This window comes from Rana temporaria, chromosome 6 (assembly GCF_905171775.1).
Source record: "Rana temporaria chromosome 6, aRanTem1.1, whole genome shotgun sequence".
In the NCBI taxonomy this organism is placed as follows: Eukaryota; Metazoa; Chordata; class Amphibia; order Anura; family Ranidae; genus Rana; species Rana temporaria.
The window spans coordinates 25,704,351-25,720,608 of record NC_053494.1 but is presented as its reverse complement, the minus strand read 5'-3'; the positions used below and the strand labels follow the sequence as shown (position 1 = coordinate 25,720,608).

The window sequence follows — 16,258 nt, the reverse complement described above, 5'->3', positions numbered from 1 at the left end:
TTACTCTATTGCCCTGTACACACGACCGGGTTTCCCGATGGGAAAACTGCAAGGAGAGCTTTTGGCCGGGAATCCCGGCCTTGTTAGTATATGCCATCATTTCCTTTATCCTCATCTACCTCTAAACCCTGGTTCACACTGACAGCAAGAATGAAATCGAGCAAGTTCAGCTGAGTTCCTGCACAGATGTCAATGGAAATCGCACCACGAAATCGCCTAAAGTAGTACAGAAACTACTTTTGGGAATCAGTGTGGCACCGCAAATGCAGTGTCGCACCAATTTGGACGGTGCCATTGCCGCCAATTTGGCATGCGATTTGACATGTCGAATCACATACCAAGTCGCATCAACATGAACCAGGGATAAAAGGGTAAAATCTTTATAGTATAGGCAGTAGTTCCCGGTCTAAAGCAATCGGCAATGTTCGCCTATGCTGTGCTTTTTTCCTCTTTAAAGATAAATTGCCTATTGGAGGGCATGTTACAAAATTCTTTGTAATTTATTATCTTTTGTAATTTCAGAATTTGCAGAATACGGTTTGCAGTTCAGACATCATGTCTGAGCTCGGTGAAGTGTCTATCCATAGGTCAAGGTTGCACCCAGATGTGGAGTACACATTTTTTCTGACTGTCAGCAAGCCTGGAAGACATGCCGAGTCCACCAATCAAACGGTGTGTAAATGTACAGACGATGCATTATTGAACTTTTTATCCTGTATCCAATGATGTGCACTACAGTGATCATGTGTCCTACAACTTATTGCAGCCAATCAGAGACCCTCTGTTAACTTTAGTGGGGCTAGCAAGCACTATAATAAGTAAAACTTGTACTCCGTTAAAACTTTTAAAAGTCCAGCCTAACGGAAGACCACAACATTTCTAATAGTATCTTTAATGCTTCTTTTTTTATTTAGTTTTACTTTGTTAATTGGACCTGATTTTGTGGCTTAGCTCCACCAAGTATGAGCCTCTTGTTCAAGGAGAATGGTCCAAGTGGCTTTTGAGGCAGTCTTATTTGACCATAGAATGGCAATTGTTAGGGCATAGCTATAATATCTGGAGGACCCAGTAACAAAATAAAACTTGCATGGACTTGCAGGAATCTTTTCTTAGGCAGGAAATTTTCTTTTAAAACAAAGTACAGATTCACTATAAATGTAATACGTTTCTATTGACCGCATGTGAAACGGCAAATATAAATTATGTCTCCCACGGTTCATTGGCTTCCTAGCTATTGGAATCAACCTGGTCAAAAGTAATCTGATTGGCTTCCATTTGTTACTGCTGTTTTGTACATGACCGCTCTTTGCACTCTGTGTTGGAAGGACCCCAGTAGCATTGTCCATGGTCCCTTTGATTTTGTACACTTCTCTCTACTCTTCATTTTAGGTGCTCGGAGTTGCCATCTATGTATCTCTTGTTTGTATAACTTATGGACCTTATTATAATGAAAAGCAGATTCCATCATTAACTCTCTGAAGGACACCACAGTGTTACACCACACTGCACTCTGCGTTTTATGTGTAATTAATTAAATACAGGGTGTAGTTTAGCGCCTCCGGTGTCCACAGAGTGTTCACTGTATATATATGGTAAGTTTGGTCACATGACCTGACAGATCATATGACTGGGCTCACCTTCTTCCAATGAATGGGTCCTTGCTTTCATCAGTACTCAAAAGCAGAAAACACATTTTTTTGTACAAGGAGGAAATTTATTTATGGAAATCATTTTATATTGTATTAATGGTTGTTGTTGAGTGAGTGAGTAGAGGAATAAAGTGCTTCTGTACAATACAGAAAGTTGACTAGAACAAAGAGGATCTAAGCACCATCGTGTAATGCAATTTTTGTATTTGTGAAATTGTAATAAAAAGGTACACAAGTCCAGCTCAAGTGCCTATAATGATTACAGCAGCGCTACTGTCATACTCTATTATGAACAGCTATCGTGTGTTAATGGCACACAAGCAATATACAGTTGATAGATGGTGAGAGAAGTCCAAGAAAGTACCCAGATGGTGATCTTATTGTAGTAAATAGATGTGCACCTCACACCAGAGTCCGTTCGTCACACTCCCCTTTGGGGTTCACACTCACCAGAGAGATGAACACATCAAGCATTGATATGTTAGCCACAGCTATCCTCAGTACCATCAAAGGTGTCCCAGCATATCCTGAGATCTCCATCAGTACTCGGACAGAAAAAAGGCTCATATAGAGTAATTCCGTTATTTCTCTCACGTTCTATTAATTTCCAAATAGATATATTCCATAAATCTGCATCAGTCTAACAATATAGGGGACTGTCTAAGCAAAAAAACAGCATTCCAAACGACCCAGGGGATGCTAAAACTCACACACTGTAAGGAGGCAACGTCCACCGCTTACTTCCTGAGTTTGTCTCTTCTCGATCGTGGAACGCTCAGGTCACTTTTGGTTGCCGTAAGGTCACGTCCTCACATGTTTTGTCATCTCGACTTCCTCTGAGGGTGTGGAAGACGCCCTCACAGGAAGTCGAGATGACGACACATGTCAGGGCGTGTATACGCAATTGTTACATGTTTTGAAGTTCTATATTTTATGAAACCCGATATATAGCGCTGAGATAGTGAAAGAAGGCCCAGGATTTTCTTTTACAAAGATTTATTAGCAAGTTAGCCAACATTAACAGGAATACCGATAGATGGATACAAAATGTAGCAAACAATAGACAATAGTACTGATCCTATCCAGAGCAATCCTATCTACCAGACAGGAATATACAATCAATACAGTAAGCAGGGTATACTGGTAAAAAAAAAAGAAGCAACCAAGGTAAAATTAATTCTGAATAAAAGAAGAGAAACAGGAAAGAAGTAGAAAAAGAGAGGAAAAAGAAGAGGAAAAAGAAAAGAGAAGGAGTCCACGGGGTGCAGGCCAGAAGAGCCCTAAATTGAAAGAAGCATTCTGTCAAACCGGTATGGCTGAGCATACGTGATCCATGACTGCCAGATTTTAAGAAACTTATCATGCGTGTCAAGCAAAATAGCTGTTAATTTTTCGTTCACCATAACTTCATTCACACAGTTTTCAAAAGCCTCATAACTAAGCACAGGGGTTTTCCAGGCCTTAGCAATTGTCATCTTAGTTGCGGTAAAAATATGTTGTGCTAACTGTCTCTCTCCGGTCGTAACAATTCGACAATAGGTTTTCCCAAAAGGGCTTCATGGGGATCCCCTTTGAGGTTAACATGAAATAGCTTCCGAATAATAGCATAAACCCTGACCCATAGCCTACAAGCTTTTGGGCATGACCACCAAATATGCGCCATGGAACCCTCATGTGAACATCCTCGGAAACAAAGGGGAGAGTAAGATGGTATGAAGCGGGCCAATCTAGCAGGTGTGTAATACCACCTGTACAACACTTTATAAGCATTTTCTAAAATAAAGACATTTTTGGAAAATTTAGAAATAGCTATAGTCATAGCCTGCCAATCCTCTGGATCAAGCTGTCTACCCAAATCTTTCTTGAAGGCCTAGGATTTTCACTGTATTTCTGACATACAATTTTTGTATTTATCCATTTTTCAAATGCCCCCCTAAGCCTATTAGGGCATTTATTTATAAAGCACTGAGGGGGACTGCTGTTGCCACTTATGAACAATGAACTTGTGGTCAGTGGGGGTAACGGAACCAAAAAGCAAACAATATAGTTCTGTTACAGTTGTAAAAAGATTATTTGTTATATGGCGTTTGCTGTACTTTATATGTGTGTGCTGCCAACTCTCTCTTATCAGTTGTTTATCCTTGTTTTGTTATTGTACAGGTTTTAATAAAAAAAGGCAGGGTTCCAATTGTGTCTCTTAAATGTGTCTCCTGTAAGGCACAGTCTGTGTACGAAGTGAGTGCCAGCTCCTATGTTTACCTAGAAGGGTCCTGCACCAACTGTGACGATGAATCCAGGACTGGGGTAAGATCTCAATCTTGAACACTACAACTATATTCGACAATTTTGATATCTAGTCAGCACGTCAAATGTACTTGGCAGCTGAAATACCCCCCCCCCCAATCATTAAGGGGCTCTCTAATGTGGAAGCTGTGTCAAAAAAAACAGAAAGCAGAAAACAAGGGGCCAGTCACCCCTATTGTCTGTAGGCTCCCTGTGGCTGATCTTTTCCCCATAACTGACTTGAAGTGGTATTAAAGGTTTAGCTTTTTTTATATTTCAATGTTTTTATTGAAGAAAAGAAACAGAGTAATCAGCATACATAGGCCAGACTTCAGACAATTACAGTTTCCAACAAAATGTTACAAGGCATTTCATCATATCAATGCTTCACGTAGGAAGAGCAGATATAGAACACCAAGAGCACAAACCCCCTTAGGAGCCTAGGAACCCTTACCAAAACAAACTCAAGTAGGGTTATAATCAAGAGGAAAACCAAATGGTTCAGCTTTTTTTAAAACAAAATGTGTCAAACTTGCCTGTTCTGTGTAATGGTTTTGCACAAAGCAGCCCCGATCCTCTTTTTTTTGGGTCTCCGCCAGCATTCCTGGCTCCTCCACCCTGACTTGTTCCCCCAATAACAAGCCACTTGTTATGGGCACCCTGGGGCTTGCCAGATTGGTATTAGCAGGGCTTTGCTTCCTCATGTAAGAGCTGTTTCCCCAATTTTTGTTTGTGCACTCTTTTTGTTAGAGCCGTCTTTGTTCAGGTCACATGACATCTTGATGTCTTCTTTCTGTGGCAGTACAGTGTGTGCTTCTAGCCCCTTGGCATGTGACCTTGATGCCCTGGACTAAGAGAAAGTGGGTTTAAAGATACTTGGCTTCATACAGTCGGTAATAGGAGCTGTGATTGGTACTGGAGGAGAATGCAGTTTGTGAAAAAAAAACTTGTTTTAGAAGTCTTAAGTATTTAAAAACTGTAGGGGGAGCAGACTGAAATAAAAACTAATTGCCCAGTAGAGCTTGTTTTTTGTCTTTGTAATTGTAGCTGTGTGTATGTTTTATAGAGGTGGACCGCTCAGAGCTTCAGCAACAAGACTCTTGTCCTCAATGCCACCACCACCACCACTGGAGACCGGGAGATGAACCTAGTGCTTAGGCAGGGAGTGTTGAAGGACGGAGAGGGGTACACCTTCACTCTTCATGTCAGTGATCCCACAATGGAGGAGGAGGGGTTTGCTTCCATTGATCTGCTACCAAACAGCCCTCCATTTGGAGGAACATGTAGAATCTTCCCCAATGAAACCATTCATGCTCTGAACACACGGGTCCACTTTAACTGCACAGGTAAGGCCATTGTACATTCCAGTCAAACATGAACAAAGTTGATTGACTATAAACTCTATAATCTTGTTCAGTTTGTGCGCCAGCTAACTAAAATGTATGGCCAAACGTTTGTAGACACCTGAGCATCACACATACTATATAGCCAAAAATATGTGGACAACCCTACAAAATAATGAATGGAGGTGTTTCCAGTGAAGGATACTGTTAATGCTACAGCATACAAATGTATTTTAGTGATTTAGTTATTTGTGAGTTTCCAACCTTGTAGCAACAATTTGGAAAATGACCCTTCCTGTTTCAGCACGACTTTGTCGTTGTGCACAAAAGTGGTCTGCACAGAAGCTTGATCTCAAGCCTACTGAACACCTTGCTAGCTCTTTTCATCTAAGGCAGTGGTTCTCAACCTGGGGGTCGGGACCCCCTCGGGGTTCAAATGATGATTTGCCAGGGGTCACCAGATCCTGGGCTGTTGCCGAAGCCCGCACCACTCTCTCTCCCAGCCTTTTTGCGGCTGCCCACTCACCGTTTTTGTAGCCGCCCATTCAGTTGAAGGCATGGCTGGGGGGCAGAGACTAGAGGTCAGCTGACTGGTGAAAAATGTGAAGTGGGAGGGGCTGGAGGAGACCCTATCTCCTGATTTCGAAATAGGTGTCACTGCTACGAGACACCACAAAGTCGGAGAGACAGTGAAGCTGGAAACACAGTGAGTAACACTACCTGTGATTATAGTTGCCATTAAAAGTCCCCACTACATTTCTCAGATCAGCAGATGACCTTGATCATGACCACCCAAGTTGGCCAATCAGAACTCCCCGCAGCACTGCCACTCATCCCAAACCCCCCCGCAAGCACTGCCACTCATCCCAAACCCCCCTGTCAACACTGCCGCTCATCCCATACCCCCCACCTACCCACCAAGGAGTAAGAGAAGGAAATAAAATAGAGAATACATGAATGCGAGAGGAAAAGAGGGGGAGGAACAAATAAAAAGGGAGAGAAAGAGCAAGAAAGACAGCTAGAGAGGGATGGGGGTAAAAAACAAGAAATTAGGATAGAGAGAGATAAAAGGGAAAGAAAGGAGAACAAAGAAGGTGGTACAGCCTAAAATGTACCATAAGGGTTTTAATACTGTACGAATGGAAGGGACTCGGGAAGCGCTAAATGTTCGTGGGTTAGGGGCAAATGACTTTTCTTGCCTTGGGTGCTGACAACCCACACTACGAAAATAATTTTACTGTTAGGGGTCCCAGATACTTGGGAAATTTTATCAAGGGGTCACGGCACTAGAAGGTTGAGAACCACTGATCTAAGGTCACAAATGCCAGTTTAAATGAATGGGCACAAATACCCAGAGGCACTCTCTGAATTCTTGTGTAAGCACTCCCAGAAGTATCGAGGCTGTTTTAGCTACAAAGAGGGGGGGGGGGGGTCAATTCCATTTTAATGTCTATGGTCTTGGGGAGTGGGTTCTCCAACAAGTTCATATACGTGTGATGGTGAGGTGTCCACACACTTTTGGTCATAGAGCAAACCATTGGTGTATGAATGATGGAGGATCTACAGCACATAATCATGTGGCATAAATATGTAAAATACAAACCAAAACTGAGCATTCTCTTGCTTCAGCCCAATCAGAGCTGTACAGCTACTTTTAGAAGAATTAAGTCAAGGGGATACAATGTGTGTGCCTCCATCACCAGTAATGAGAAAACCCAGAGATCAAAACCTTACAGTAAGCACAGTGGTCTTCCAATGGCATCCAAAAGATGGATAATGCACTCCTCGCTGCCCGCCACAGACTGGGGAATCCAAAGCACTGGAACATGAAACATGTCTCTTTCATGTTCAAGTCCTTCCAGTGGCACATGCCTCCTACTTCGTAAAATACACCTTTAAAGCCAAACTCCAGCAAAAAAATGTTTTAGATTTTGGATAGCATAGCCATTGTGAGGTTTTTATTGCTGTTTCTGTACCTGTTGGGTAGATTCTCCCACCTTTGTGAATGTCAAGACAGGAATTGGTCAAAATCTCTCAAATAAGGTTACCAACAGTAATAAAGCCTTTTTTACAAAGTAAAAGTAGGTAAGAGTCTGGTGCTTTTCATGGTTTTTAATTTTGTCTGTATCTCTACTTGGGAAATCTCACTTCCTGTTTAGTCACTGAGACCAGAAGTGAGTGGAAATCTCCCCAAGAGTTACACAGGCGACAATAAAAACCCTGCTATGGTTCTAATCTTTCCCCAATGTATTCATATTTAAAAAAAATGTTTTGGCTGTACCCCAGTGAGAGTGTAACACAAAGGCAGAGAATAGTGAGGACTGGGGAGGAAATATCACACTGTACACTGTAAATGTTTTACTTGAAATAATAACGTACATACTGGTGTAGGCAGACAATATGACATATAATCCTAATCACTGCTGGTTTCATAGGTTGGAGAGATACAGAAGATGAGGTGGCCCTAGTGTTCATTCTGAGAGCTAAACGTTGCCGGGCCGGTAACTGTGATGACTTCTGGGTGTATAAAGGCAGCCGATCAGAGCACAGCACCTTCCTGCCTGTCGGCTACAATGAGACCAACTTTGTGGTGGAGCTTTCCATACTAGTACAAGACCAGCAGGGGGCAATTGCCGTGGCCTTAAACCAGTAAGTGGAGTAACAGCTATCTAACTAGCTAGCTATCTATGTACAGTATCTATCCTGCCCTTTTCTTTTCTCCTCTCCCCTGCCCTTTCCTCCCCTTACATTATCAGTTCTTACTGCTTGCCTTTATTTACATCCTTTTATTCTCTTCCCTCCCTTTCCATTCTCTTCCCTCTACATCCATTCTTCTTTCCTGTCATCTCACCTTTTTCCTTCCCCCCCCCCCCGTCACTTTATTCTATCCATACTTTTTGTTTTTTCCCCATCCTCTTCCATCTACTTACGATCTTTGGTCCATTTCCCTTCCTTGCCCTCTTTATTTTCATTTCTTTGCTTTGATTCTCTTTCAAAGATAATATAATCATTTTGAGGTTGCTTATCAGTGTACATACCGCTTAAATATTTCTGTTTTCTCGCTAGGTCCCTAGTTATTTCCATGCCTAAAATCCCAGAGGGCTTCCAAAGTATTGGTCACTGGTTGTATAACCTAACAGAGAGCGCCCTGCAGGGTATACTGAAACAGGGAGACCCCCAGCACGTGGCTGAGTATTCCTTGGCTCTCATAACAGTTCTCAATGAGGTAAAGACTCTTATATGTTGCGTTTATTGATGCAATCGCTCTTCAGTCTGATTGCTTTCTAGTGTATGTAGTTTTTTTTATAATGGGCAAATAATATTTTTGCCATCAGTATGAACAAACTGTGAACAAAGATGAAGATATTGGCAAGCAGAACTTGGGAATTGTACGCAAGAACATCACAGATGCCCTTATATCCCTGAAAGTCAACACCGTGGACGACATACGGCAGATAGCCTCTGCACTGGCGCAGTGTACGGTAAGAAATAATAGTTGTGTAGTAGAGATCAAAAGTAGTCATAAATGTATTAATGGTACAGGCAAGTGTTTGTTAAAAGGAAGGGGGAACTGTAAACTCGCACCTATACTGAGATGTCATTCTACCCAAAATCAGTATTTTATAGTATAGATCAAATTTGGTGGTCTGGCTCAGCCAATGACTTCTGATATGTCAACAGTGAGATCTCCATGACATAATTCTCAACTCTGCTCCTGTCCACCTGGTAATTTGGGTTTTCCTGCCCACCTTTCTGTGTGTATTTAATACCACCTGCTTCATTCTTTGGAATATAAAATAAATAAAAATACAGCAGAAAATTTGATACACCCTCATGATGGCCACAGCAAGTGTGCAGACCTTGGAATACATGCCTTCAATGCAATTCTGTCCCTTGACTTATATGCATGTATGTTTGGTAAGGTGGTCTTGGCACTCTATCCAAGATAAATTACTTGGTTCCCCACACAAAACAAATAATGTAGCAACAGCTATAGTGAGCGCTCAAACAGCTTTCACAGATGAACAAGGGCAGTATATTGGCATTATTGGACCAATGTTTCGTCAAGTCTCAGCCCTTTCTCAAGATGTTGAGGTTGTGATTCACCAAGCTATTATATTGTGTCCTCTATGTTCATCACATATGCATATCAGTGCGGTGTTAATTCTTACGTGTCGCCTGAAATCTGAAATATCAGTATGGGGCTGAATGACCCTTTTAAACAAATATGAATTACAGCATGCTAATTGAATATGGCAATCAACACACCCGTGAAGCCGGACTCTGTTAGAATGAATGGAATGATAGGCAGAATAAAGTCTCCTTCACTTGTCCACAGGTCAGTGTTGTAATTGCTCCTTAGTCAGGCAATAGGTTTTGTTGTTGTGGTTGTTGCTGCCCATGAAGATGCTTCATGACAAAAGTTAGGAACCTGCTTTGTTTGTAGCTTTGCCAACGAAGTAGAACGTTGAGACTTTTTTTCCTTTCTTTAGGTGGCCAGTAAGGAGCTGGCATGTGCATCTTGTCAGCGGAAAACTCTAGAGAAGCTGGAAGCCATGATGTCTATCCTTCAGAATGAGACCACGCAAGGAATGATGACTCCTACCACAATCGCAGATAATATTTTGAACATTACGGGTAAGAACTTTCCAAAAGGTCTTTTATGTAAAATATTTTTAAGCTTTTGGCCTTCAGTGACGGCCAGTAACACTGTCAGGGGTCCTAGAGCAGATCAAGCAACATATTTTTTTTTTTTTAATGGTTTTACCCATGCAAATGATGCCAGCCTTAAGAACTATGGTCATTTCAGACTAGTCAAGACAGAGAGAACACTCACATGCTCTTATGTTATTACACCCAGGCTGGCCAAACCAGCGAGGTGTTGCTTCTGCTCTGTCGCTCTGCTGAGCGACATTCTGACTTATTTTTTTTGCAGATTCATTATTTATTTGTCAAGCATCATGTATGAAAAACAGGACATAGTATATGTAGAATACAGATCACTTCACGATCAGCAATAGGATCAATATGCACAAGAAAACGTCAGCATGAATTTAGGTGTTCACATAGCTATTTTGGCAAAGTTGTAAAAAACTGTACCTAGGTGTAACTGCATGAGAAATATCACCAGACAATGATTGTGCATTGTTTCAAGACTTCATTGTTACCTCTATTGGGAGATATTCATCCATAGCATCACGTATCCCAAATTAAAGCAGAAGTAAAAAAAATATCTTCTCCCTGCAAGGTAAAGTCATAAAGTGTTAGTATGCAGCGCATACTAGAACATTATGAAAAATTTGAGAGACCCCTAAAACCCACGGGACAGTGAGAAGAAAATTTTTCAACCCAGGTCCATCAAAAGGGATTTACCTCCATATGAGAAACAGACAGCTTTCCAGTAGAACCACGTTTTTGAGTACAGATCATGGTTGTTTTGTCAGCACAACATCTTCCATTTCTTTTAGTTCCCCCACCTTGTGACCCACATGGTGGACAGGGATAGGGGTTGGACTTTTCCACTTCAGTGGGATGTAGGCTTTGGTGAGATTCTGCCATGTTATGACCAGCGATGGAGTAATTGCTCCTTTTAGCAATCCTGTTAGCAAGTTTTATATGTCTGTATGGTTTAAACACAGAATGAAAAAGTTGCATGCCTGCATCTCCTTGCAGTTGAGTGTAAAGATGACAAGTCCTGTTAAGCAACTTGCCATCCACTTGACGTGGCTCTTATACAATTATCATTTACTGCCCCAAGCAGTATTCATAGCAGTCTCTATGCAATCACTCACAAGAGTATAGATCAAATTCTGTTCACCACCAGGAAGATTATAGTAATCTAGAGCAGTGGTCATCAACCCTGTCCTCAGGGACCACTAACAGGCCAGGTTTTATGTATTACCTTGGGGAGATGCAGACTATAATACTGCAATCACTGAGCAGCAAATGATATCACCTGTGATGTATTTCAGTTATCTTGCGAACCCGGCCTGGTAGTGGGTCCTGAGGACAGGGTTGATGACCACTGACCTATAGGACTAAGTTTAGGTGCTGCAGTTAGTAAAGTAAAACAGTGACAGGTTCCTTTTAAATAAGAGTATAGGAAGTCATTTTTCTTTAAATCGTTGGGTTTTTAATAGAAAAATAACATTGTATCCACAAAAAATATTTTAAAGACAGCACAGCTGGCAATAAATATTAGAAGATGGTAATACAACATTTTCTTGGGGCAGCTATTGAAGCGTGCTAATGACAGTAGAGGAATGCGGAGAGATAAGGGCTTTTAATAATGTCACTGGGTTGGAACCAAAATGCTGACACACAGAAACATTCCTGATGAATTATGAATCCTCCCTGGGCTCCTGAAGGGGAAAGATTTATAGAACGAACACTGCACAGACTTTCCAGGGATATACAAGAGATCTGTCTTCATTTGCCAGACATTTCGCTGTATATTCTGCAGCCAGACTAGGAATTCAGCCATTAAGATTAGGCTCAGTCATGCAAAAAGTAAGCTTCTGTTTTCCGCCACTACCAACTTGTTAGAGGTCAGCCGTCAATATATTCACAAAGTTGTCTCTTAGCGTAGACTGAGTGGGCCACATTTATCATGGTGAAATAAGATCTGTCTGTTCTAAGCACAAAGGCCAATATAGTAGATCTAAACCCTGTCACTTACATTTCATATAAGCTGCTATATGGCAATTTCAAAAGTTGTTTTCATCCTTTTAAAACCTGTAGTTTTCATTACTTGGTCCAGTATCCTCCACCCACTAACTCACTCACTGCCCAGGAGATCTGCCCCCAGCTACATCACTGACCTAGTCTCAAAATACCAACCTAATCATTCTCTTCGTTCTTCTCAAGGCCTCCTGCTCTCTAGCTCTCTTATCACCTCCTCCCATGCAGGTCTCCAGGACTTTTCCAGAGCCTCTCCAAGCCTATGGAACTCCTTACCCCAATATGTCCGTCTATCTCCTTCTCTATTAGCTTTAGAGGTTCCCTGAAAACCTTCCTCTTCAGAGAAGCCTATCCTACCCACACCTAACAACTGTATTTTCCGTTTGTCTATCTGATCATCCCCCACAGCTACTATCCTTTGTTCCACTTGACCCTCCCTTCTAGACTGTAACGAGCAGGGCCCTCTGATCCCTCTTGTATTGTAACTGTACTGTCTTCCCTGATGTTGTAAAGCTCTGCACAAACTGTTGGCGCTATATAAATCCTGTATAATAATAATAATTCCTTTTTCTCATTTCATTTAATGCCTTATGATGCCGTGAAGTTCCTTGTTCAGGTCTTTCCTGTTATAGGGAGGCAATCGTCTTACCAGTAGCCTTTCTGTGTTATCACCCTGTGATATACTCCCCTGATAGAAATTACAACCAGTTGTATGTTGTACCGACAAATATGGCACAGGCATGGCCCATGGTTGTCACTATAAGGAAGCTGGTAAAGAACAACGTGAAGCCAATGCTTAAGAAAGTGCATACAGACAGAAAGTGTCTGAAAGGTCTCGAAGAAGATCAACAGCACTGAGATGGGTGAAAGAATGAAAAAATTAAAACTTTAATCTGTATAAAAAAACAAAACAAAACAACATAGCAACGTTTTGATACTCTGTGCTTTGGCAAATGATCACTTGTCATCTAGTTAGTGTTATGAGCTTCTTCAAACTTTTGGATGCCACTGTATGTTTTGGTTCTAATTGGTTGCTATAGATTAGAATAACAGAGGATGCTATTTTACCGACATTTTTATAACTGAGGTCCAATAGATAGCCAGGCATTTGGTTAAAATATTGTGACATAATTGTGGCAACTAATCCTATGTTTTATTCAGTACAGACAATTAAAATAAAGATTGAAAACCTGTTAAAGGTTTTCTTTTAAATTTATTGGCACATGCAAACATAAGCTGAACATAATCTGATCAAATCCTGGGAAATACAGACTAGCCCAAATTTCATTGGAAGACATACGTTTTAATCTTTTTTTTAAAATAACAAACATGTCATACTAACCTGCTCTGTCCACCCTGCCGAGGGCCCCCACAGCAAGAAGCTTGCTATGGGATCACTTGTGCACGCTCGCTGTCTATAAGACACAGAACGGGGCTCCACCTCAGTGCCTGAGGTTGGAAAGGGATGTCTGTTGAAATAATCTGCTAACTGTTGCAAGAATTAGACGCCCAGTATCTGTGTAACTTGGGTCATCTCCACAGCATGTGTATGAGATCCCCATGGTCCCTCCTACACTTAGGACAAACTGGCTCTGACAAAAGCCCCATTTTAAACAATTTATCTGGGGTATAATGGACTCACAATAAAAGGTATAATTGTGATAAACGTTGAGATGTATTAAGAGAGCTAGCTTGCACTGCTTCCTGTGCATTTTCCCACTGTTCTCCGGACAAGTCCATGCTTCCAAAATGTATATTTCAGATAGGATGTTGGTACACTGATGTGAACCAAATAGGAGAGGATTAAGGTTAAGTAGTATGTCTTCTTAGGAGATTTGGCTTCTTCTGCATTCCCCAGGAATCTCCCAGGAAGGATGATAACAATGCAGAGGCATTGGGGGGTAAGTATAATGGCTAGCTTTTTTTTTTTTTTTTACAGGTGTCTCTTGCATATACTTTCAGCAGATTACATTTACAATGGGGGCGTGGACATTTATAAGTATAGGCCCAGATTCTCAAAGGGCTTACGACGGCGCAACGCCATGTACGCTGTCGTAAGTCCTAATCTGGGCCGTCGTATCTATGCGACTGATTCTTAGAATCAGTTACGCATAGATATCCATTAGATCCGACAGGCGTAAGGCTCTTACGCTGTCGGATCTTAAATGTAATTTTTTTTTGGCCGCTAGGTGTCGCCTCCGTTGTTTTCCCCGTCGAGTATGCAAATTAGCTAGATACGCGAATTCCCGAACGTACGCGCGGCCGACACAGTGAATTTACAACGTTTACGTTAGGCTTGTCCCGGCGTAAAGTTGCCCCTGGGTATATGAGACGCAATCCATGTTAAGTATGGGCGTCGTTCCCGCGTCGAAATTTGTAAATTTACGTCGTTTGCGTAAGTCGTCTGTGAATGGGGCTGGACGCCATTTACGTTCACGTTGAAACCAATGACGTCTTTGCGACGTCATTTGGAGCAATGCACCCTGGGATTTTTTTCGGACGGGGCATGCGCAGTACGTTCGGCGCGGGAACGTGCTTAATTTAAATGATCCACGCCCCCTACCCGGCTAATTTGAATTAGGCGGGCTTGCGCCGGGTGATTTACGCTATGCCGCCGCAACTTTACAGGCAAGTTCTTTGTGAATAAAGCACTTGCCTGTAAAACTTGCGGCGGCGTAACGTAAATGAGATACGTTACGCCCGCTGAGTTTTACGCCCATCTACGAGAATCTGGGCCAGTGTATTTAAATACTACATGGTCCACTTTAAAGTCCACCATATTGCTTTGAGTGCACAGCTGTAGAACAAATGATCTCTTTTATGTATTTAATTGAGAAAATTACACAGGTAGGTACATGTAATCCAGTTTCTAGTTCAGAAGGTTAGGATTAGGTAGCATAAACATGTAACAGTTTTGTTGCATAAGGGAGGAGGCATTTCTTTTTTTCATACTTAAAGGACAGAAACAATAATTATGGTTTTGTACACTATCAGGATTTATTCAAACGATCAAGGATTGCTAGATCACAATTATAATGACATTCCTGGTTCTGTTACAGGAGATGTCATCCAACTTGTAAATACCAAGTCATCAGTCCACAAAGGAGGCAAGCTGTGTGGTAGTCTGAACAATGCCACAGTAGCCTCTGAAGCTTACAATCTGTCCTCCAACCTCATAAGGATCATGATGAAGTCCAGAGTGCTGAATGAGGAGCCCCTGACCTTACAAGGAGGAGAAATTCTGGCCAGAGGCAAACGGTCTGATCCACTTAACCTGCTCTGCTACAGTAACAGAACAGGCTGCCAGTTCTTTATACCTCAGGGCTTTAATAGCACCTTCCCAGATTTAACAGACATTATCCAGGTCATGATCCAAGTGGACTCCAACCCTTACCCCTTTGGCTTCATCAGCAACTACACCGTCTCCACCAAGGTAGCCTCTATGGAATTCCAGACCAGTAACGGCAGTCAGATCCCAGTGGAAAGCCTGGATTCTGAAAAGGCAATCACAGTTAGCGTCGCCAATAGCACTGGTGTTGGCAATATCACAGCAGGTGTGGCTACGATTGAGAGCCGCCGCTCGGTGAAAGTGGACATTGAAGCAGAAAGCAGTAATGAGAATGCAGGCCTTCACATTCAGCTTACCTATAAAGTCCTGGACGGTGAGTAATTATATACTGTTTATAAATTTACATCTATTGTGTTAAAAAAATACAAAGAAAAAATGAAACATATATTTATCCCCCCAAAGTGAGTGTATCAGTTATAGATGAGATCTGGTGGGCTCATGCATCCTCTTTCCATGGCCCGCTGCGTATAAAACGCAGGCACAGTTTACCCTCTATTTTTACTGGAAAAAAGTGAGTGTTATACGCCAATAAATACAGTATATTTTGTGAGCACTCCAGCAGCAAGATTTCTCGACCATAATAACATGTTCTGTCTCTGCCCACTTTGGCACTTGACAAATCCTGTTGCATCAGCAAGCATTCCACTAAATCTTTTTGTTATGGTGGTAACAGTAGGGAGGCAAACCTGGGCATTCAAGTTGAGGAATCTTGTCTTAAAAGTCCCCAAGAAAACTGTCCCAAGAGTTAATCCCTGACATTTACCAAATCATCCACAAGGCAACCTAGGCAGGAGCAGGGGGCGGGAAGGTCGGCTAAAACCTTCATGCTCTTGCATGACATCAGGGGGAGAGCTAATTCATCAAAGGTGAGCACAAGGGAAGATGAACTTGTAGAGAGTTGGAGCCTGTTTAGGCAAGTACTGTGCCTATTGCAATCCTTTTAAAAGACAATG

General features: G+C 41.9%; 1 protein-coding gene across 1 annotated transcript in view; it reads left to right on the top strand.

Annotated features, from left to right (window-relative positions):
* PKD1 (polycystin 1, transient receptor potential channel interacting) overlaps positions 1-16,258 on the top strand; it is a 191,341-nt gene that overhangs the window by 134,954 nt on the left and 40,129 nt on the right. Inside the window, exons 15-22 of the mRNA XM_040356488.1 lie at positions 523-672; positions 3,810-3,953; positions 4,999-5,278; positions 7,711-7,924; positions 8,342-8,501; positions 8,611-8,757; positions 9,769-9,913; positions 15,016-15,618. Coding sequence (XP_040212422.1) covers positions 523-672; positions 3,810-3,953; positions 4,999-5,278; positions 7,711-7,924; positions 8,342-8,501; positions 8,611-8,757; positions 9,769-9,913; positions 15,016-15,618 — 1,843 coding nt within the window. The remainder of the gene's footprint in view (positions 1-522; positions 673-3,809; positions 3,954-4,998; positions 5,279-7,710; positions 7,925-8,341; positions 8,502-8,610; positions 8,758-9,768; positions 9,914-15,015; positions 15,619-16,258) is intronic.